We start from the raw sequence: 22,638 nt of genomic DNA, 5'->3' as shown, positions 1-22,638 counted from the left end.
AACGTTTGCCTCTTCTGCTCCTCAATATCGAGGAAACACCACAAAAGGATCTCTTGATGATGGCAGTTGGACACGACAGAGATGATCATCTGTCAGGGACAATTTCACATCACAGTCAACTCTTTGTTTGCGTTCCCGTCCCATGTGTGTGTGTGTGTGTGTGTGTGTGGCCATGCCATGCTGTACAGAAATGTGGCTGGTCTGGACAACACATTTAACTTTTTCCATCGTTTCTTGACAAACAAACAACCCAACAATTACACTGCTACCCAGAGAGCCATTTCCACATGTTGTTTGTCTCACTGCGGCTCTACATCAGTCTCCTATAGGCCGCTGCATAAAATTAACATTGGTACTCATAGGTGGTGTGGTATTACCCTAAGATTTTATATGAATATGATGCCTGTCCAATTTTTTTGTTAAATTTCATTCAAAATTAAAAGAAAACAAAAGATTCTATGCAAATTCATTTTAAAGTAACTTTTATGACTGCCAATGGAGACTATATGTGCACTGAGTTCTTCAGTAGAAACCAGAAGTGTATGATTATGAACCGTATGGAACTACTGATAATTATGATTAAATCTACGCTTTGAGACTATACTGGACCTGTGCAATTTCAAAGGGAAATCCTCTAAATTGGCCAAGACTTGGGCAAGAGAGGCAAATCTTATTGTACGTTTGAAATATAAAAAAGACTTACCTCTAAAGGAGAGTCACAGAGGAACCTCTTAAACTGCGAGGGGAAAGAAGTAGAAAAGAACAGTGTTACTTTAAATTCAACTACATGGCAAAATATGAAATACACAAAATAACAGTTATAATTGGCAGGCAGTCTCATGTATACAGTTGAACACATTTGATATGGCCTTTGTATCATCTTTTCAAATATCTCTCCTGTGGTTGTTGCATCACCAAACCTTTTAAGGCTTAGCTCACATTACAAGACTTTTTGCACATTTAAAAACCAAGTTTGTTTTTCCACTGGCAATGTTATGGTGTGCATTAATGTCAGATTAGGCTTAAATAGCTATGATCCCAAATTCCTGCTCTCACACACAAAAGCATGCACATAGCAAAGTGAGAAAAGATTAATGATAACATGTCTGCAAACAACCTTTTGCAGTGTTGGGCTGGCCGCGATGCCCAAACAAACAAATCTATGCTTTAAATCTTCAATTGGACTTTCAACTGTTTTCAGTTCTGCTTTATTTAAGAGGGTTTAAATAAACTTGGCTCTTTAACAACACACACAATAGCAACTTTTGTAATCACAGTGATGCAAGACATTTAATATTGTTTACTTAATTTCAAAATGAGTAGCTGTTCGGTCGTTAGTTTGTTTTGGCAAAAGTGAGGAGGTAGTAACTGGCTAGCATTGAAAAAGCAAGATGTTCATTAAGGAGGTTTTAAACAACTTTATCTTCGCTAAAGCGGCCACGGTCTTGGTTTATTTATCGATGACTGACTTACGGGTTTCTTAGTTTAGGTCACACACAGGACTTAAGGACCGGACTTAAGGACAATAGAGCATGCATACAGACACAATACGTGTTAGGACGCAAAACATGTATGAGAACCATGCACAGGCCACACAAAAGTAAATTCCATCTCGCATTATTTGCATTAAGTTAACTTTGCTCAACTTTGTCACGTCTCTGTCTCTCATTTTGAATATCGATTTTAGATGGCATGAATGACGTTCAATTGTGTTGTTGCTGCCCCCTGTTAATGTAATGAAAATCCTGATGCCTCAAATACTTATACTGTCAGCTGAGTTCACCTAAAAGCAACTAACAAATAGGAAGTGTGAGACAAAACTGATCAGATAAAAGATCTTCATACATGAAAGTCCACGATCATCGGCACATTTCTCAATAGCATGTGTGCATTTGCAGTTTTAGCTGGTTGTCACTGCTTATCCACAGGCCTGTGATACTACTAATATACTAGAATGGTGAAACATTATAAACCAATGAGAGAGAAAGAGAGGCAGCTTATACAAACAAAAAACAGCAATAACGAACTAACACAAATGCACATTTTATCCCCTCCTAATATGCAAACACTCACACATACACACTCAGCCAGTCTGGTTGTAATCTGGCAAAACCAGGCTCCTGTGGTTAAAAATGCTGCAAAACAACAGTGAGCAGCTTTGCTTATTGGACAGCGAGAGGGTTGGAGAGAATTAGTCAGCAGTTACAAACTCCACATGCTGATTTTTGCATCTGCAATGTTTAGAGAACTAACAGCGAATGTTGCTTCGAAATCAACAACGGTTCTCAAAATACAAACAATTTATGATTTTTGTGTTCTTGAACATACAATTTTCAGAGAACTGTTTCTGTGTTATATACACTCAAAACTGTACGAATTTAAATCAACAAATGGCTCTTTTGCAATAAGGCTCAGTTTGCGGCGGTTGTGTAAGAGAAACGTATTGTTGGGAAAGTGGAAGTGAGAAAGATGGGATATGGGAGAGGGGTGTGGTAAAGTCACTCAGGGGTAAAGCCTGGCAAAGGCTCTCTCCTGCGCTGCCAGGAGCTCAACAGTGGGGGTCCGTGGGTAACAGCTCAATGAGAAAGGGCAATGCGGGCAAAGCAGCCATGCATATTTCCATTAGTCTTCTTGCTGATCTCCTGGAGCCTGGCACTGAACACCCTGCTTGGTTGTTAACTTAGACTAGGATAGGATGAGGATGCACAGATTTACATATATATATTTACATGCACAAAAGTAAAAAGAAAAGAATGGGGGGAAAAAAATCAATTTGCTCCATCCCTAAGCTCTCTTACTTCTCAACATCTCCCCTACAACCACCAACCATATTAGACACTTTTCACAATTCAATCAATTCCTGGTGGGAAAAAAAAAGTTTAGTTCTGTTCTACTTTTTTTCCCTCCTTGAATGTCTTGATGTTGAAAGGAAAACCTCTTATTTGTCAACTACCCATATCTTACATGACAAATGTTAAACACAAGCATTGCTTCTTTCACCATGGCTTTATTCTCGCTGTAGCACTTCTTCAAATATGTTGTTCTGAGACGTTCCAAAATTGCCTTTTGTGAAAGAAAGAAGGTGAACTCTGACCAAAGGTAGGAAGTGAAATGGCTCAGCAGGGATTTGAAATTTAGCAGAACATAGTGAACGTTAGGGACTGGGCCTTAATGGACCATGAAATCTGCTGTTTAGATCAACCTACGTCTGTCAGAGAGCTAATATAACTAGGTAATATCCTTGTACATTGAAATTATTCAAGTGATGGGGAGTTTTAAGAAGAGAAACTGCTAATTTTGGAAAAAGGCATGTATCATTTAACTTCAAATGCAATACATTAACATATATTATTATAGAACGTCTGAGACCCTACAGGATGATGGCATTAGAAAGAATAAACACACACTGTATGAATCGATTTGTCCTCTCCTCAGTTAGTCAGTGTGCCATTAGGAATAAATTCAGTTTCTACAGCAATTGCTGTGCTGAAAATCAGTGCCACATGTATGAGATCAGTCACACCTCACTACAACAACAGAAATCCCTGCCTGTGTGTGTGTGTGTGTGTGTGTGTGTGTGTACTGATTTCAAGAAACAAAATGACTAGAAATCCTGCATTTACACAAATTTTGAGGGAAATTAGTTACTGCATTATCAGCTCCACACATTTTGAGGACTTACTTTAACATCCAAAAGTATAACTTCATCTCAAGCTGACTTTGATGTAAGAATTCATTCAATTATTAAGATATCATTCAAGAGTTTGGGGTCAGTAAGTTTCATTAAAGAAATGAATACTTTTATTCAGCAAGGATGCATTAAACGGATCAAAAGTGACAGTAACGAGATTTACAATGTCACAACATATATGGTATATGGTATATATATTTCTATATATGGTGTTCTTTTGAACTTTCCATTTATCAAAGAATCCTAAAAAAAAGTATCATGGTTACCACAAAAATATAAAGAAATGTTTTTGAGCAGAAAATCATCATATTAGAATGATTTCTGAAGGATCATGTGACACTGAAGACTGGAGTAATGATGCTGTAAATTCAGCTTTGATCACAAGAAAAAATTACATTTTACTATAAATTTCAATAGAAAAGTTATTTTAAATTGTAATAATATTTCACAATATTACAGTTTTTAATGTATTTTTGATCAAATAAATGCAGCTTTGGTGAACAGAAGAGACTTAAAAACATTAAAACACCTTACCAAACCAAAACTTTTCAAGGGTAGTGCAAGTTAACATAAATCAAATCACAAAAACAATGTAATTTCACACAGACAGGGAAATGAATCTTGCTGAAGTAGCTTTGCAACACATTTTCTTCAGGGCCAGATCCTCCACCAAAGGGTACGACTACGAGGAGGTAAAGTATGAAGGAAGAAAAATAAGGGGAATGGGCTGAGAGACAAGTGACTTCAGGAAATCCCCACCTCAATTTAAACACACAGACCAATGTCTCATATCTGCGAGCAATGTCTCGGCTATAATGCTCACGAGGCTGTGTAATGCAAACATACGCACACCGTCCGCACTATAAATAGAGCTCTGTTAAGGCACTAGGAAAGAATCTGGGAGACTGACGGCTCTGACGACTTTATTCATTTGCTGAGAATTAATTCATTTGCTGTTGGCAGAGCCGGGCCAGTTTCCAGGCCTGAGGGGGGCAAAGGCTTCTCTCAGGTTACAGGGAATATCAAGTAGGTCCACATCCAGTTCACCCTCAGCATCTGTGTACCAACTCGTCTTAACAGCAAACAAGTGATCAAGGCCAGAAGGTGCTTCTATAAATGCGCAATCAACACAATGCAATTGCAAGTCTGTGGCGGTAACAAACCTTGAGATTTCAAGAAAATGACAGAAGAAGAGGTTTCAAAAGAGTTTCTTTCAGATATGTTATCAATATGTTATCAAGCTAAACATTGAAGAACTGGGAAGCAGTTGTATTATTTGATAAACTGTTGCTCTGCCAAAAAAAGGAACAGTAAAAACATGAACAAAAAATAATTACAACCCAAACCTTTAAACAATTGAGTATTTGTGAAGAGAACACAACATAAGGCTTAGAAATAAACGGTACAAACAAAATGTACACAAACCACAGATCAATCAGCTAATTACCTGTAAATGGACTTAATCATCAAGTTACAGGGACTGCAATGGGACAAATCTAGATTTGTCACTAGCGCTTGCTTGATACTCTTGCAGCTTGCACCAAGAATGTATATGACTTGGTGTCTTTAGACATATGGTTCGTCCTTAACACAAAAAAGCTGAACCACCAAATCATCAAAGTTTTTTTAAATCACTCTTTATATAAAATTGTATTTATCTTGGCCTCCCTTTGTCCTCCTGACAGTGTTTTAATAATGTAAAGATTCCCTACAAACTCCCAGACTGTGAATGTACTTATTTTATGACATGTAATTAAGTTATGGCTGTGTTTCACCGAGCAGGGTGTGTGTATGCGGCCCGGCCCAGTCTAAGACTGAAACAACACAATAGAAGAGTCTTAATCGTTTACATCTCGGCAGATTCACCCAGTCCTAATTCACTCTCTAAGAGAAAAAAAAGGTGAATTATTGGCCAATCCAGACAATGCTGAAGTCTTCGAATGGAGGCCACTGTAAAACAGTTCTGCAAGTAGCCTACTATATACTTACTAAATCTTTTCAACATACAATATATTATTCACTGACGACATCAGACACAAATGAATATAGATAGACACAACGTTACAAACAAAACTCTTAGGGTGACTTCACACTTGGCAGGTTTGGTTCGATTTAAACGAATTCTGGTGCGATTGCTCCGTTAGTGTGGTTGAATAAGTGTGAACGCTGCTATCCGAACCCTAGTGTGCACCAAACAAGCGGACCGAGACCGCTGACTAAAAAATTAACGCAACATATGATATTTATCAATAAAGTCTCAAGCGATATGTCAGTTAATATGTTAATGGATTTGTACTTAGTATGAAATTTATTTTACAGGTGAAACTCTAAAATTGGAATATCGTGCAAAAGTTAATCAGTAATTCAACTAAAAGGTGAAACTAATATATTATATAGACTCATTACATGCAAAGTGAGATATTTCAAGCCTTTATTTGTTATAATTTTGATGATTATGGCTTACAGCTTATGAAAACCCCAAATTCAAAATTAGATTATTGTGAAAAGGTTTTCAAAGCTGTAAGCCATAATCATCAAAATTATAACAAATAAAGGCTTGAAATATCTCACTTTGCATGTAATGAGTCGAAATAATATATTAGTTTCACCTTTTAAGTTGAATTACTGAAATAAATGAACTTTTGCACGATATTCAAATTTTTCGAGTTTCACCTGTACATACATTTTGCTATAGGCTTTTTTCACTAGGGGAAGTTCAGTCAGCACTTTGCAGCCACAGATTCTATGTAGGTCTAGCAAAAAGCTAATGCATTTGAGAGAAGTGTGCATATTTGTGAGTTAGTGAGCAGAGCTTCAGGTTAGTCGGTGTGTTTCATGCAGTTGTGATTGACCATGTTGAAGTCTGTACCTCGCTCTCCCCGCACTCGGACGGAGCATCGCCATGAACGGTCATCTGGTAGCGGGCGTACAGCGCCACTGACTGCTTGTACGACGCCAGGAAGTCCGGGTCCTCAAAGCTGACCGGCACTAGCCTCACCTTCAGAGTGATGGAGGGAGGATTAGAGGGAGGAGAAGACAGGCCAATAAGAGAGACGGAAGGGTAATGGGAAACGAAAAAAAATGGAGGATGGGGAGATTGGAAGGAAAGGAAAAGAAAAGAGAGGAGGGTAATAAAAATGTGTTGATAAGGGGAATGGTTAATACAAATATATCAATGAAATGATTTAAACAATATACATCACATATGCAGTGTTTTTTGGGTTCATATTCACATTGCAAGCCAAAGTACCCATTACAACTTTCTGTTCATGATACCATTGAAATGTGACCTATATCAGGCACTGGTCTGAACTGGCTATTCTTATTTATGTTCATCCCGACATACGCAAATTTCACAATTTAAACAAATAAAATAATTTAATTTATTTCTTAAAAATAAAGGTTCTTTATTGGCGTCTATGGTTCCATGAAAAACACTTAACATCCACTGAACCTTTGCTCTTCACACTAAGAAAAGATGTTCTTTTAAGAACTGTTCACTTAAAGGTTCTTTGGGAACTGGGAAAAAAATGGTTCTTCAATGACATCACTGCAAAAACACCCTTTTAAGCTTTATTTTTAAGTGTAGTTTGTCATATGAGATTAGAAAATCTTGGTCTCCCCGTGTATTCTTGCACATTTCAGACTAAAACTTATTACAGTTCGACTGACTGATTGTTTTATGATCCAACAGTAAATTAAATAAGCAATTGAATAGTTAAAAAAAAAAAAATCACATGAATTCTGACTGTTCACATCATCACTTTTTGAATTAATAAAGTGGTTCAGAATAGAATTAAACTTATCAAACTCAATGTGATTTGTGCTGATCACAATGAGACCCAAAAAAAGATTCTTAGAATCGATATTGCATCTTCTTAAATAGACAGCAATTAAATATGAACCCAAAAATAAACTGTAAAAAAATTTTTTTACTGCATTCCCAAGCTGTCTTACACTTTAGTTTTTTTAAATTAAAATGCTTACATTTTTTTAAGCATTTAAAAATTGCTTCAAACCATTTAAAGATTTTTTTTGTAGTGATGAACAATATGTCTGTCACCATACCAATATTGGTTAATTATCGGTCTGATTAGGCTGATATTAGAAGTAATTAAGGCATAATTATGATATGATAAAGTTTAGAAAATTCAAACAGTGTAATCTTCTCTTGATCCAGGTTTTTAGAGAAGAGAACAGTTTGGGATCTGTTAAACATTATGTTCTGAATCTGCATCTGAAACACATTGAAGCATGTACAGATATACAGCATATTATGTAGATCATCATACTGGCATGTTATCAGCCATTGTGTACAAAATAATGATGGTTTAAAGGCCAGTAAGCCATGTTCTACATTAACTTTCTGTGTTTCTGTGTTGAGTAAGACAGGAAAGGGAATGTGCATCATTGATTAAAGTCAGATCTGAAGGGGTAAATGTAGGGAAAGGGAAGGGGCTGAAGGTGAGGCTTGTGCACTGAGGCCGTGAAGCTCTGCTCAAGATCTAAAAGCATATTCCCTAGACTAGCAATGAACCTGAAGAATTACAGGTTAACACCTCATGTTGAAGGTGCTGGGGGATGAGAAATGATCCCTCGACAAAAAAAAACAATGTTTGTTCTACCTCTTCCAATGTGATGAGCCCCACAAAATCAGCAGTCGGAGGCAAAAATATCATCAATAACATGACATCCTCCCATGTACACACACACACACACACACACACACACACACACCAAGAACTTTGAAATGTCAATAAGTCAAAAAGCACATATGTTTAAAAGTCAAAGATTGAAGTACTGTATAACACCAATTCAATCCAACTCAAAACTAAAATTCCCATATACGCAGCTTTCTATATGTTCTCTAATATAATAAAACAACTGACTTAAAGCTGGTCAAGTAAGCTAAGGTGTTTTTCTAGTTGCATTTTATAAACGTGTGTTCCAGTCACAATCCTAATTGAGATCCTGCTTGTATTTGAATGACAAAAACATGTCTCCAACGGATTCAGACTGATTTACAATCAGTTTGACCAACTCATTACAGACATCAGCATGTTTGCTACAGCATGCAACTAATGTGCACCGATCTTATTCATAATTCATTATGCATTCCACAGTGCCCAGTCATGAAATATGAAACTGTTAAGCCGTTGTGTTGTTGATTCAGCTTCGGTGCTACAACAGGAAACACTGATGATGACAGAAATTATGTTAATGGTTTGTAATTTCTCACATTAGTCAATAAATTACTCAAACTTCAAAAAGAGAATTGTAGGTCAGAGCTGTGGTTCATGTGTTTTGACGCATTAAGCTCTGGTGCTCATGTGAGGGACGAAGGTTTAAGATCTCATTCCCATTTTTCCTTTTCTGTTCATTCCCTTTACATAAACAGTCGTTCAATGCCACATAGTCATAAGCCATACATTTTTGTGGAGAAAAAAAACTGAGGCTGTATGGAAATAACAAGGGCACATCATGAGAAAAAGCACATTCAATGAAGGTTCACTACCTATAAGAAGATGTTTGACTAAAATTGCAGTTTCCTAGTTGGGCTTGAGAAGAGGAAAGAGGAGGTAAAATAACTGTGTAAGAACCCAAACATCTCAACAGCAACAAACTCCTCGTATTACACGAGCACCTGTAGAAACACTGCCCACACAGTGCGGATAGGAGCGCTTTCCTCATTTCCTTGCCATTTCTCTTTCGCCCTCTTTTCAGGATTACATTCATACGGTTTCACGGAGTTTCCATGGCTTACATCCATTTATTTAGCCTTCCCTCATTTCCTGTCTGCTTGCTTTCACTTTCCTCCTCCTCCTCACTGCTGTTTTAAAACACTGCTCATTAAAGTCAGTGCACTGTGATTTTTTTTTGTTTCCAGGTGAAAATGCTTTCTACCTCATGCTTTTCATCCATCTTGGACCCTTTCCCTCCTATGCACATGCGTTTGCGTCTTGTTGAATGTAATACACAAATGTAAGCTGATGTCACAATCCTCAAAATATTATTTGGTTTAGAGATCAAAGTAGGAGCATGGCCATGTCAAATGTGCTCAATGGCTAGAAAGAGAAAGCCCCTCAGCGCTAGATCCCCTGACCTGGCTCTCGGTAGGTTTGTCAGGCGGGTCCTTGTGAATGGCCATCTGGTAGAGTTTGTACACTTGGTATGAGGCATCAAACGAAGCTTTGAACTGTGGACTGGGAGGGCTGGAGCGCACTAGCCTCACCTTCAACATGAGGATGAGCATCAGAGGGTTAAACAGAAAAATGACAGATTCTTTCCAAGAAACAAGCCAAGTAATAGTACAGTGAGCATGGAACATCTTTTAACAGAATAAAAAAAGTTGTACATGCTGTTTTCTTTATAGCACAAGGGTGATTCTAATGAAGCACTTCAAATATTTACTAAAAAGGAAAAATAATAAAGAAATATGAAAACATATCTGTCATAAAAGTAAATAAACAAAGCTAATATTTTTGCATTGTGACAATTTTTATGACATTATATTGAAAACCATTAACACCCACATCTCATATGTAACTGCAAAAAAAAACATTGTATAAAAATAATAAATTAGTAGTAGTGCATTTAAAGTAGATAAAAAAATGCATTAATTAAAAAAAAAAAGAAAAAAGAAAAAAAGACTATTACTGTAATGGAAATCTGATAAAAAAATAAAAAAATATTAATAAATAAAAGTACAATTATCCAGCTGCATAGAAATGAGAATTTGGAGGGGAAAAAATTGTGATTTTAAAGAAATGTGGCAAATATATTCTATAATTTGAATGAGATTGACTCATACACCGGCAAATCAGTGGTCCTTATGCTTACGCCCCAACAAATGAAGAAAACAGGAAAATGTAAAAAAAATAAAATAAAATAAAAAATAAACATGAAAGAGACACATATTCATCATATTACAGCCTTTGTTTGTTTGGGTGATATTCAGCATGAGTTCAGCCAGAAAAGATTATAGATTATATGAAAGGGTGACTCGTGAAAGCATATATACAGGTCACATTTCAACCTAAAATTAAAATGAAAAACATTTATTTGCATTAACAAATTATGAACTTATAATAATATATGACCCAAAATATTAAATATGATTTACCCAATAAATACAATTTAGAATAATCAAGTGCATATAATGCAGTTAGTTATGCATTTTCTCAACAGATTTTAGAAGAACATTACTGTGTCCAGAAACCTGTTCATTGATAAAGAACCACTTCCTGGTCCTCCAAGTAATGCAAACTGTAGAGAAGACGAGAACACATGACTTCCTGCACTAATGATTAAACACAGACCTGCAGTGAATCAGTCTCAAAGTGTCTCCTTATATACGGTTACAAAGGAAATGTCCTGAATTTCTAGGCACAGTTGAACTGGCTTTCATTATCACATTAGAAACCACAGGAAATTATGAAAAGCTATAACAATGACCGATACTTTAGCTTATGATATAAATTAAAAACTTAATCCAACCAGTAGCTATAAATATAAATGAACGGGTGATTTAAAGTAGTACAATACAGGTTTAAATACAGGCACGTCAAGATGCTTTACAGCAGGTTAATAATACCAAACATAACTGATTCTCATACGGGACTGGAACGACATGAGGGGGAATAATTAAAATATGCATATGCAGATCACAATCATTAAATGACATGACAGACCAGTCATTCTGCGACAGTCTGAAGACAAAGTGAGACTAAGCCTCATTCAGCTTGCTGTGCAAGTGTGTAAAAGTCTAACATGAGTTTAAACGTTTAACTGTGTGGGATCAGATGTTATGTTTGATTAGTAAAACTGAGCTTGACATCTAACAGGATCATCAGTGTTTGCACAAGGACAAACTGGCCTCAGAATTGAGGCGGCAAATCGAAATCCAATCCTCCCGAAAAAACATTTAATTGACTGGCAAAGCTGTTCCTAATTAAAGGACCTCTCACTGAGACATTTTCATTGGACGAGGTGCTTATGGTTCACAAGTTCCCCAGAAGAGCATGACTGGGGGATTTAGATTCAGTTTTATTTTATTTGGCCCTCAATGCATATCTCTTATTATTGCTTGGCCAAGTTAATGAAGATATTTGCGACTTTTGTTTCAGATAAACATAAGTAGAAACTTTTAATCTGCTGGGCAATTCTCTTGAGATGTGGATATTTGATGAAGTGTGTAAGGAGTAACCAAGACAAAGAGAGCGCAGAGCTGTCAAAACAGCTCAGAGATTTCAAATTATATGGGAGGTGAAAGAGGGCAGAAGCAATGGCTTCACAAACGGGGATTTGAAAAGTTTGAAAAGTTATGATGTACCTTTACTGCCCTCTGCAGGAGTACTTGGGGGATTTTGATAACCATATTCAATCATAATTAATCTTGAGAAGACACAGGCACCTATACTATTTAAAGCAACTTTCTGGGTTCAGTACAAGTTAAACTAGAGTGAAAGCATTTGTGGAACAATAATGATTTCAACAGAAAATCTTTTGACTTACAATAGAAGTAAACGGAAAATGCAAATTTAAAATATATATAGTTTCAAATATTCACTACCATTTAAGTTTTAAGTATGATTTGTTTTTAAAGTGCCTTATGCACAGTAAAAACAGTAATATTGTGAATTTTTCTTTTTTTATTGTACAAACAGTGATATATTTTTAAGTGTAATTTATTCCTGTGATCAAAGCTGAATTTTTTTAGCATCATCACTCCAGTCTTCAGTGTCACATGATCCTTCAGAAATCATCCTAATATGATGATTTGCTGCTCAAGAAACATTTCTGATTATTATCAATGTTGAAAACCGTTATGCTGCTTCATATTTTATTTAGATTCTAATTTTTTTGTAACATTATAAATGCCTAAATGTACATTTAGATCAATTTAATGCATCCTTGTTGTATTCTTTTATTCTTTACAAAAAACACAAGGAGAGAATTTTAGACAAAATGTCCATCCAGTCTTTTTCCATACTATGAAAGTAGATGCAAAGTGAGTTTCAGTCAATACTGACTTAAATTACTTCAGAAGATTTGAAGTACTTGTTGTATTTAGTCTTGTTTTGGAGATTTAAAACCTTTTGAAGAATGGCATTTAAAAACCATTGTATGGAAGAAGAAAAAAACATTGCTCGCATCCCCTTTTACATGTCACAGAAGAAAGAAAAGAGCTCTTCATTTTTCATTTTTGGGAAAACTATTCAACATGTATTGAACCCAGAACATTCCCATAATAACAGCATCAAAAGCCCAAGGTAAAGGCCATTGCACACTGAGTCCGAAATTCGCATCCAAAATTTTCGCACGTTAAAAAATAAATACGACCTCACGTTATGTCAATCACGCTTGCAAACTGCCTGTCATTAAAAAAAATCGAAACGGGTTTGATTTTCTGCGTTTTTCGCATCCATAACAAGCAGTTTGAATGGTGTTTGAATGGTCAGAGCCACCGAATCACGAATACGAAAAAACGCATACGAAAATTTCGGACTCAGTGTGCAATGGCCTTAAGGCTGGAAGTAAAATGTGCCAAGGCTTCCTAAAGTAATCTTTTCCCGGCTTCACTTAGATTGTAGTGTGTATGATAAAATGCACGTCTGATTGGTTGGAAGTAAACATCTCATTAGGCTGGGTCCTTCTCCGAGGGCTTAATGACCCCACAACTGAGATTTACAGAAATGAGCCCTATTTCACAAGAGATAAAGTGACGTCTGGAAAGGAAACGTGTGATACTCCACGCACTGCTTTAATAGCATTCGTTTTTCATTATGTGCCAGAGAGATAAGTGGTAACAAACAGACTTCAAGGACATAAGGAGCTAGACCAGCTTCAAACTACACTCTGACGGTTTATATTTCAACACAAGGGTCTGACACGCACATTACATTGTTGAATAAATAAATGCACAAATTGTTTGTTTGCATGAGAAAGTTCATAATGATAAAAAAATAGGAGTTCAGTTTGCCTTTAGTCTGCAAATGCAGAGGATTTGATCATGTATTGTTTCTAAAGTGAACCACTAACCTTGTTCAGATGACAGTGACATTGACTGCTATCCACTTAAGATAATTGAATGACATATTGAAGTCAATCAAATCAATCCAGTCAACAAGCTAATTGAGGGATGAATCGCCCCAGTGCCGTCTCCAGGGACAATGACGTTTGGGGTATGAGATGGCCTTTCATACAAACTTGCTTAGAACGCAAAAACACTGGCTGTTTACCCATGCTGACTTCACCCAAGCAATCGCAGCAAAAGCAGGAGAGGATTGTTTGTGAAGAGAATGGCCCGGGAATATTTACCCAGGATACTGGGAAACCACTATGTGAGATAGCTGCAGTTTTGAGATTGGTGCAGGGTCCATTTTTATAGGTCCATCTTCTCCTGCTTTGGCCAGTTTAGTTACTTGACCTCAAAGTAGTATTACATACAAGCAAAGTTCATGACTTACCTCTAAACGGTGCAGCGGGTCATTGGGCAAGTACTCTGTAATGAATTCCTCCAATGATTTGGGCTGATTAGATGAAGATTTTGATGGGGCTGGACTTGGAGAAGAAGAAACCGTTTCTTGCTGCTTCAGTTGCTCCTTTTGAAGTCGTTTCTCTTTCCTAATGTCCTTAGCTTTCCGACACAGAGGCCTGTTGGGGTCGGCTCCCTTACCTAGAATTAAGAAGACAACCATGATTGAAGATATTTTCACGTTGATTAACTGTCTTAATGACAGGCCGAGCATTATTGCATTGAACTTTCAGCATCATTACTCCAGTCTTCAGTGTCACATGATCCTTCAGAAATCATTCTAATATGATGATTTTCTGCTCAAGAAACATTTACTATCAATGTTGAAAAGGTTCTAACTATATTTGGGGGTTTTTGTGCTTTTTTTGTCCAACTTAACATTATAAGAGAACCTCAAGGAACATATTAAAATAATAAAATAAACCATGTCATTACCCCTTTAAAATGAACATGATACTGCATTTGCTTTTTAGTTTTATAATGTGACATGTTTCTGAGGAGCAAATTAAAGGTGGAGAACTGATTTCATCCATTATTAATTTATTGAATGGTGTCAAGTTGGTGTTTTTACAAGTTATTCAACTTAGGTAATTCATCTTTTTTTCTTTTTTTTACATTTAGAAAAATGTGTACTGATGAATTGTGCACGTGAAGTAACAGGGGCCATTTTGATTTCATGTTGACTTGGTTAGCTACATGTGGCACGTGTAATTTTTAAGAACGTATGCCCACAGGCAGAGGCACACCCTGTGTCTAAAATATGTCAAATAAATAGTTCTGCGCAGTGGAAAACTTGACATCTCCAAAAAGAGCAGAGGAAAACCAGCAGCAGGAGTCTAAAAACCTGAGGGCCGAGATCCCCAATGAAACAAACCTAAGCCTCCATTTACCGACTACCACATAAACTGTGCGGCATGTTGCTGGTGATATCTGGTAGAGGGGCGAAGACTACAGGAGAGGTATAATCAATAACAGGTCTTGAGCACATCCCACATTTGGAGCCGTTTTGCTGGATGTGAGTGAGAGCATGTTTCCATTAGTGGCTCGCGGGCATGTTCGCTAACCGTAGGAGTGTGTGATCCTTTGAACGAGTTACGAGCACGATGTGTGCGCTCCAATGAGTCGTCCAGTTTGCATTAGTAAAGTCCTCCCGTTTAGATGGAAGTCATTTGCGCTCCTCTGACATCATCGCAGCGGTAAAACAACACGGGCTCAGTTTGCTGAGACCCGCTGCTTTTGCGAGGATTGTTTGCACGTTTAAATGAAAGTGTCAATATGGTTGTTCATTTTCCCTAAAGGAAACTGAAGGAGGTGGTAATCCCAGATCGAGAATGACAGGCAGGGCTGGTCAGGAAAGGGGGGGGGGGACAGGGTCATTGCATCAGTTACTGTTTCAGAGTGAGTGTGCAACAGCAGCCCTGGCACTCAGCCATCCATTTACTACTGAGAAAAGATTAGAGACTGAGCTTTATGGTGTACAGTAATGGTATAATGCTAAGATAACACTCCAGTCATTAACTTGCTGTGCAGTTTATCTCTGACAACGGTCAACCACCTAAAAATGTTCATATTCTGAAGCATTTCTAGCTATAATTACATTTCCGAGGATAATTTAAGAGTTGTTTGCTGGCGCAAAAGTTGCTCATTTGATACTAGGATGCTTGGCAGGGGATTACAACGCATTTGCCAAAGTCTCTGTGATACTCTGGTCTCTAGACATGGCTCTAGGCGACTCTACGCTGATTAACTGGCAATTATAAAAACAGACGCACATATTTGGCATAAAAAGTGTAAATGAAATGGTTCACATCCTGCTCTACTGGTCAAGAACCATTTGTTGGACTGAGCAATCTAAAACAGTTTATGTGTGATAATGTGTATTAATCTTTGACTGTATATATCTGTGTATACAGTACAATAACCTGCTCACTCCCTCTCTTTCTCTCGAGCCCCCCCTCAATCTCTCTGGACCGACGCCAGTCCCGCGGAGTGCTCCCGGCATCCCATGTCAACAGTTTACACGCCGGCATCCTGTTTGGAGCAATAAGGAAAGCAGGGCCATTTCCTGCCTGTCCCTGTGCCAGCCGTCGACGAGTGTCAGCCTGCCATCAAACCCTTTCAACCCGCTGTGTGTGTGTGTATGTGTGTGTGTGTGTGTGTGTGTGTGTGTGTGTGTGTGTGTGTGTGTGTGTGTGTGTGTGTGTGTGTGTGTGTGTGTGTGTGTGTGTGTGTGTGTGTGTGTGTGTGTGTGAGAGAGAGTGTGTGAGAGAGAGAGAGAGAGAGAGAGAGAGAGATTGCATCTCACAAAACCTGTCAGAAGCGTATAAATCAAATAAAAATTCATTAAAATAAGGAATTATATACTGCATTGCTGCATCAAGGCCACAAGACATGATGAAAGTCACAAAGTAATTTTTTTTCAGTAAAGATGCATTAAACCGATCCAAAGTGACAGTAAAGACATTAATAATGTTACGAAGGATTTCTATTGCAAATAAATGCTGTTCTTTTGAACTTTCTATTTATCAAGAAATTATGGGGGGGAAACGATTCAACGAAAATATGAAGCAGCACAGCTTTTTTCACCATTTATGATAATAAAAAATTATATATATATATATTTTTTTGCCTTTATTTAGAAAGAACAAGAAAATGTGCTTAATTGTCTATAGAGATATAAATATATAGATATATAGCTAGTAGATCAATAAGCTTAATTCATGTTAAAATAATGTCACAATACAAAAAAAGAAATCCCGTCTCTCGATCGATAGATTGATATAGAAAGTGTGTAAACAAAAATGTGGTGAAATATGACCTGGACATGTTCTGGATGAGTTTCAATGGATTCACTCATAATTCACTTTAATTTTAGGCTACAAAAAAACTGTTTTAGAAGTTATCTTTAGAAGTGCAGCATTAACCGGACACAACTTGTTAGTTACACTTGCAATAAAAAAAGCACAAATTCGGTCCGGCTTTAAAAAGCACATTGATAACAGACTATTTACACTTTCCTCAAATAAATCTGGCCTTTACACGCTTCGCATGAGACGTGGGACCTCCTTCAGGACCTCCGAGCGCTGCTCTGTGACTTCCTCCGACAAAGAGCCAGAGTCATCGAGACAATTAGCCCTTTCTTAACATTCATTCTTCCCTCTTTTCCTGTTAATACCTCCAGTTGACTTAGAGGAGGGAATGTTTCCGGCCAGGGCTGTAAATACGGCACAGGGATGATAGAGATGTTGAATGGCTTTCTTCCAAACCAGAGTAAACATGAGCGAGAGCTAGAGCAGATGCTGGGCCGGATCCAGGACGAAGACAGCCTGCGTTCTGTTGCTTGCACTGTTTAACTGAACTATCCTGAGCGGATAGGAGCCGGTGTGGTGCTGTTTGGTTATAATACAGTAGAGTATTATATGAATTCATCATCACACTACTTAAGCACACACACCAAGAAAACCCCTCAACACGGCTGACAGGGTTCATGGCCCCAGGACAATTCGCAATTGGTTTGAAAGCAATACAGCTGCTTAGGTTCAACATAGAAGAGATAGCTTTAATCGCTTGTCACTTTATCACTTTCCGCCCGGTTACGACAGTGTTATGTTAATGACGTAAATGCAATTCAACTCACTTAATAATATTAGTACAGCACTTTTCACAAAACATTTAATTCCAAAACAGCTTTTAAAAAAAAAGACAATGACTTACAATCTCCAGCAAGCAAGGATGTTCTTAAATCTTCTTAAAGGGATAGTTCACCCAGAAAATTCTGACATTATGTATTTGACTTACTTTCTTCTGTGGAACACAAAAGAAGATATCTTGAAAAAAGTTTGTTGTCCAAACAACATATTATATTTGCATTCACTGTATGGATTGTGTACTTAAAATATCCCCAAAGTCTCCAAAGATTTTTTTATTTCAGAGAAATTCCAATTTTAAATAATGGCCCGTCCCGGAAAAAAAGTTGCCTGTCAATGACGCAATATCCGTGCTATCCTCGGTTTCCGCTCGTACTGCCATAGCCATGGCGTAACCATAGCGACAGACGTGCACAACTGCGTAGTGCGTAACGTGTAGCGGCACGCTGTTCTTATTTAGTTCAAACATTATGGACCATGGCAAGCAGACTTTGGGACAAAAGAGGAGAACTAAAATGAGGCTCAATATCGGCGTGGCGTTTGAGATGCCGAGAGCTCCACGTCCGTGACAAACTTGGACTTGACAGAGCTTCACGAGTCACGACTTGACAGCGACACCGCTCTTGCACATACTTTAGTAGACAGGAGAGCAAATGTAAATAAAACTAATCAATGTTATATAGCTCAAAATGATGAAATGTTAGAATATGATCTGTATGTTATTCTAATGTTGATCTAGCTTACTAGTAAGCTGCAAGTTTCATATAGCAAACGAACTAACACATAGAATAACATTGTAACTTTCAACACACTCAAATGCAGTTTAGTGTGATAGTGTAACGTTAGACCAAGTGAAACAGCGCTGCGTAACCTCACAAGTTTAATTCGTCAAATAAACTGAAGTGTGAGTAGTAATTCAGCACTTGCGGGTAGTTCGGTAGAATTAAATATCCTTTTTCCTTTATATCCGCAGGACTCGCGTGTGATATCTGTCTATTATCAGCAATCGCGCCCTGCTTCATACCTGGAATGTTTTCACTCATCCATTAACATTATTAGATCCATCAGCTTGACAGCAAGTCCCATCATTCAGCTTGTCACGGCGTCATAAACCTACGCCTTTGTTATTGTAAGAGGTTAGCGACCCCTAGTGGCGGAAAAAATAACGTATTGTTTCCATTCTAATTATGTTTTTACACAAATGTTTGACTCGGGTAGATTAACAAAAAGAGCCTAGGTTCCATTTTGGCGAGAGTTATCCTTTAAGATTTTAAGATCAAGACTAAGGAGGAACCAAGATCTAACTCTGGCTGAGACAGTTTTAAAGATGAATAAATAAATAACACTGAATAGTACCACATTTGAATAAAAACACTGACCGGATTGTACTGAGGTCAGATAGACCTTTAGCAATAAACACGTGCCGTTGCAAGCGGGCCGTTGTGTGCAAGGGAGAGATAAACTCTGACAGATCCGTTCCTGCGGAAGACACATTCTCCCTCTCTAGCAGTTAACAGTTCGTAAAAAGTCCAGAACTGCCTTTCCTTGAGGACTCATGGACACACATACACAGTTGCACACACTCATGTACATGCAGCAGCAACTCAAAGACACATTCCTTCAGATGTATGTACTACTCCTGCAGAAACACACACACACTACACGGGCTCCCTGAGGGGACAGTGTAAGGTATATTTGCTGTGCGGGGATGACTCAGGGCCGGGTGAATTAGAGCTGGCACACTCCTTTATGAGAGGAAAACATATGGAAAGAAGAACAGTGGGGCGTGGGGAAGAGAAACACTTTTACTACCTGGACCAGCCTTTACTGGCACAGTCAACACCAAAACACACAAGGCTCAACCACTTAGTCAGCATGAAATCAATATGTACTTTCATAATACACATTCCTGGTCTTTTAGAGCAACCACTCAGTAACACCGTAGCATTCACCTCAAACACAGCTAGCAACACCTTAGAAACTGCTCAGAAACACCCTGAAAAAAAAACTGGATCACAACAAGTCTAGTTTTAATTGTTCTTTCTTAGGTTCTCATTAACATGAATTACGAGTGAAGTTCTAAGGCTGTTCACATGTACTCGCTTCACTACATTCAGCTCAAATATCCAGAGAGACCATTTACAGATTCTGTTGTTTATAACCGGAGCGTTAACCTCCTGTGAGGAATCAGTCATTTAGCTCCGTCTGTGTCAACGCTAACAACAGACATAACTCAGACGTAAAGATGGTCATAAAGCAAGCAGCAATAAATTTGTCACCAGGTGGTTTCCGTTTGGAGATGGAGAGAGCGAGAGTTCTCTCCTCCTTTTTGGGAGCCTCTATAAATCCTTCCCATTTCCGGACTGTTCTGCGGGGGTGCTCATTCCAGGGGCTTGTAGATGAATGGGACTTTTAATTTGTTTAAAATTCATATTCAAAGATGTATGGTGGTCCTCGTGCCTCAAGTCTACAGGGAATTTATTATACGTTTTGGCTCACAGCACTTCACCCTTGGAGGAAAGCAAGTAGATACTTCTGATAAAGAAGGTTTTTTGTATTTTATTTTTTACATTTAACTAAAGGATAAGATGGTGAAATTGTTTAACAAAGGAAGTGACATTTGCATGAATACTAGCAGTGAAGAAACAAAATTATATCGCAAGGGAGGCACCACATTTATTTCTGGACACATGCTGCCCTCTATTGATCCTCAGTGGAATCCCTTGTTTTGTTATTCTAAGTTTCTAGAGGCAAGAAACGTGCGCTCAGCAAGCGAGCGGCGTCTTGTGGTGCCATCTCAAAGAGGCACAAAATCTCTTTCTCGGACCTTTACCATGACTGTTCCCTGCTGGTGGAATGATCTGCCTAACTCAGCCAGAGCTGCTGAGTCTCCAGCAAGAAACTGCTGAAGACGTATCTTTTTCGGCAGCACTTGATCCAGTAATACTAACACTTTCTTCTCTATTCTAACTTAAAAAAAAAAAAAAAAATTGTGTTGGATTGTACTGTGAAGGGTCATAGCACTTACATACTGTTGTCTTACTGCTAATTTAATTGTTTAATTTCTCATTTGTAAGTCGCTTTGGATAAAAGCGTCTGCTAAATGAATAAATGTAAATGTAAATAAATGTAAGGCAAGTAGTCATTTATCAGACACTTATCCTTACTTACTAGTCCAGTGGGGAATTTACAACAGGTTCTTATTCAGAACTGGTTTTATTTTTGGGCCCAGATGATTTTAAATAACATTAGGTTCCCTTGATGCAGTGGTTCCCAACCAGGGAGCCGGTGCCCACTAGAAGGCCTCAAAATGACTTAAACTGATTTAGGATAAGACAAAAGCATTAAGCATCAGTCCCATTAACAGCTGTTTTTTTGTTTAGTTTTTTTGTTCTCTCTTTGAAGAACCATGGTTCCGATGGTCTTGAAAAATGTGGATATACAGTTGAAACTCGAAAAATTTAAATAACGTGCAAAAGCATTTATTTTAGTAATTCAACTTAAGGTGAAACTAATATATTATATAGACTCATTACATGCAAAGTGAGATATTTCAAGCCTTTATTTGTTATCATTTTGATGATTATGGCTTACAGCTTATGAAAACCTTTTCACATTATTCTAATTTTGAATTTGGGGTTTTCATAAGCTGTAAGCCATAATCATCAAAATTATAACAAATAAAGGCTTGAAATATCTCACTTTGCATGTAATGAGTCTATATAATATATTAGTTTCACCTTTAAGTAGAATTAATGATTAACTTTTGCACGATATTCAAATTTTTCGAGTTTCACCTGTATGTGTAAGCCTAATTTTAAAAATGTGAATTCATAAAATATTATAACACAGTGAGCAATTTTACAATGAATATGTATTTTACTAGTAATGCCAAGTTTCAAAAATAACAAAAACAAAAACAAAAAATCCAGTAAACTACAAATAACAACAACAAAAAACCACACACAAAAGGGATTGGGCCTTCGAATACTGTCAAGGACAAAAAGGTTGAGAACCACTGCCTTAATTGTTGAAGTCTCTGAATCAACGTAGTAGATTTTTTCATTTTTCGTTTTTGTAGTTATCGCTACAAAAAAATATTAGTGAATTGAATGTGATTGGAAATGACATGATTATACAAAGACACTATAAAGACATCACATCTTTCTACTGCAAAGTCCTCACTGGTTGCACTCAACAGCAAACATTCAGCAAGACCAGTGTAAGACCAATTCAAGGATAAATTAACCCATTCTTTTTAATGAAATGGTTAAAAAATATTTTATAAGCCTGAATCACTTGCTGGCTGACTGAAACAATCAATCAATCGCTAGTTTGGACGAAAAGAACCAAGAACTGTAACTGTTATTTGAGACTCTAAATGAGTGTGTAGACTGACCTGGCTTGGCCGTAACATTTGAGGTTTTCTCTGCTGGAGCAGGAGCTGCGTCTTCTCTGGGCGTTGAGTCGGAGGACTCGGTGTCTAGGCTGGTGGTGATGTCTTGTATTTCACTGTGATCTATTTTCAGTGGATCTTCAGGAGGGGGTCGCACACCTTCTTCATGCACAGAGTTCATGGGCTCTCCTAAAGAATCAACACATTTCAATTTAAGATGACCATCATGGGTAATGTGATGCCGTCTACTACAGGGATTCACTCAAATCACACTTCTTAACTATCAAATTATGCAGGGCCACGTTTCCCAAAAGCATTGTGAGCCGAAGTTGTAAACCAACTGCACCAAAGGACTCTACGATTTACT

General features: G+C 37.6%; 1 protein-coding gene across 6 annotated transcripts in view; it reads right to left on the bottom strand.

The window, feature by feature from the left end:
* The window catches only part of ate1 (arginyltransferase 1), a 102,453-nt gene that overhangs the window by 49,640 nt on the left and 30,175 nt on the right, over positions 1-22,638 (bottom strand). For 4 of the 6 annotated variants that reach the window (XM_079635618.1, XM_079635619.1, XM_079635617.1 and 1 more), the window contains 4 exons: positions 22,275-22,460; positions 14,161-14,369; positions 9,795-9,923; positions 704-736 (listed from right to left, as the gene is read on the bottom strand). In XM_079635618.1, coding sequence (XP_079491744.1) covers positions 704-736; positions 9,795-9,923; positions 14,161-14,369; positions 22,275-22,460 — 557 coding nt within the window. Of the gene's footprint in view, positions 1-703; positions 737-6,560; positions 6,690-9,794; positions 9,924-14,160; positions 14,370-22,274; positions 22,461-22,638 lie in introns of all 6 variants that reach the window. The other 2 variants (XM_079635620.1, XM_079635616.1) reach the window with 1 other exon arrangement.

This window comes from Phoxinus phoxinus, assembly GCF_949152265.1.
Source record: "Phoxinus phoxinus genome assembly, chromosome: 14".
NCBI lineage: Eukaryota > Metazoa > Chordata > Actinopteri > Cypriniformes > Leuciscidae > Phoxinus > Phoxinus phoxinus.
Note: the sequence above shows the minus strand (reverse complement) of the source record. Positions and strands in the feature narration are given on the sequence as shown.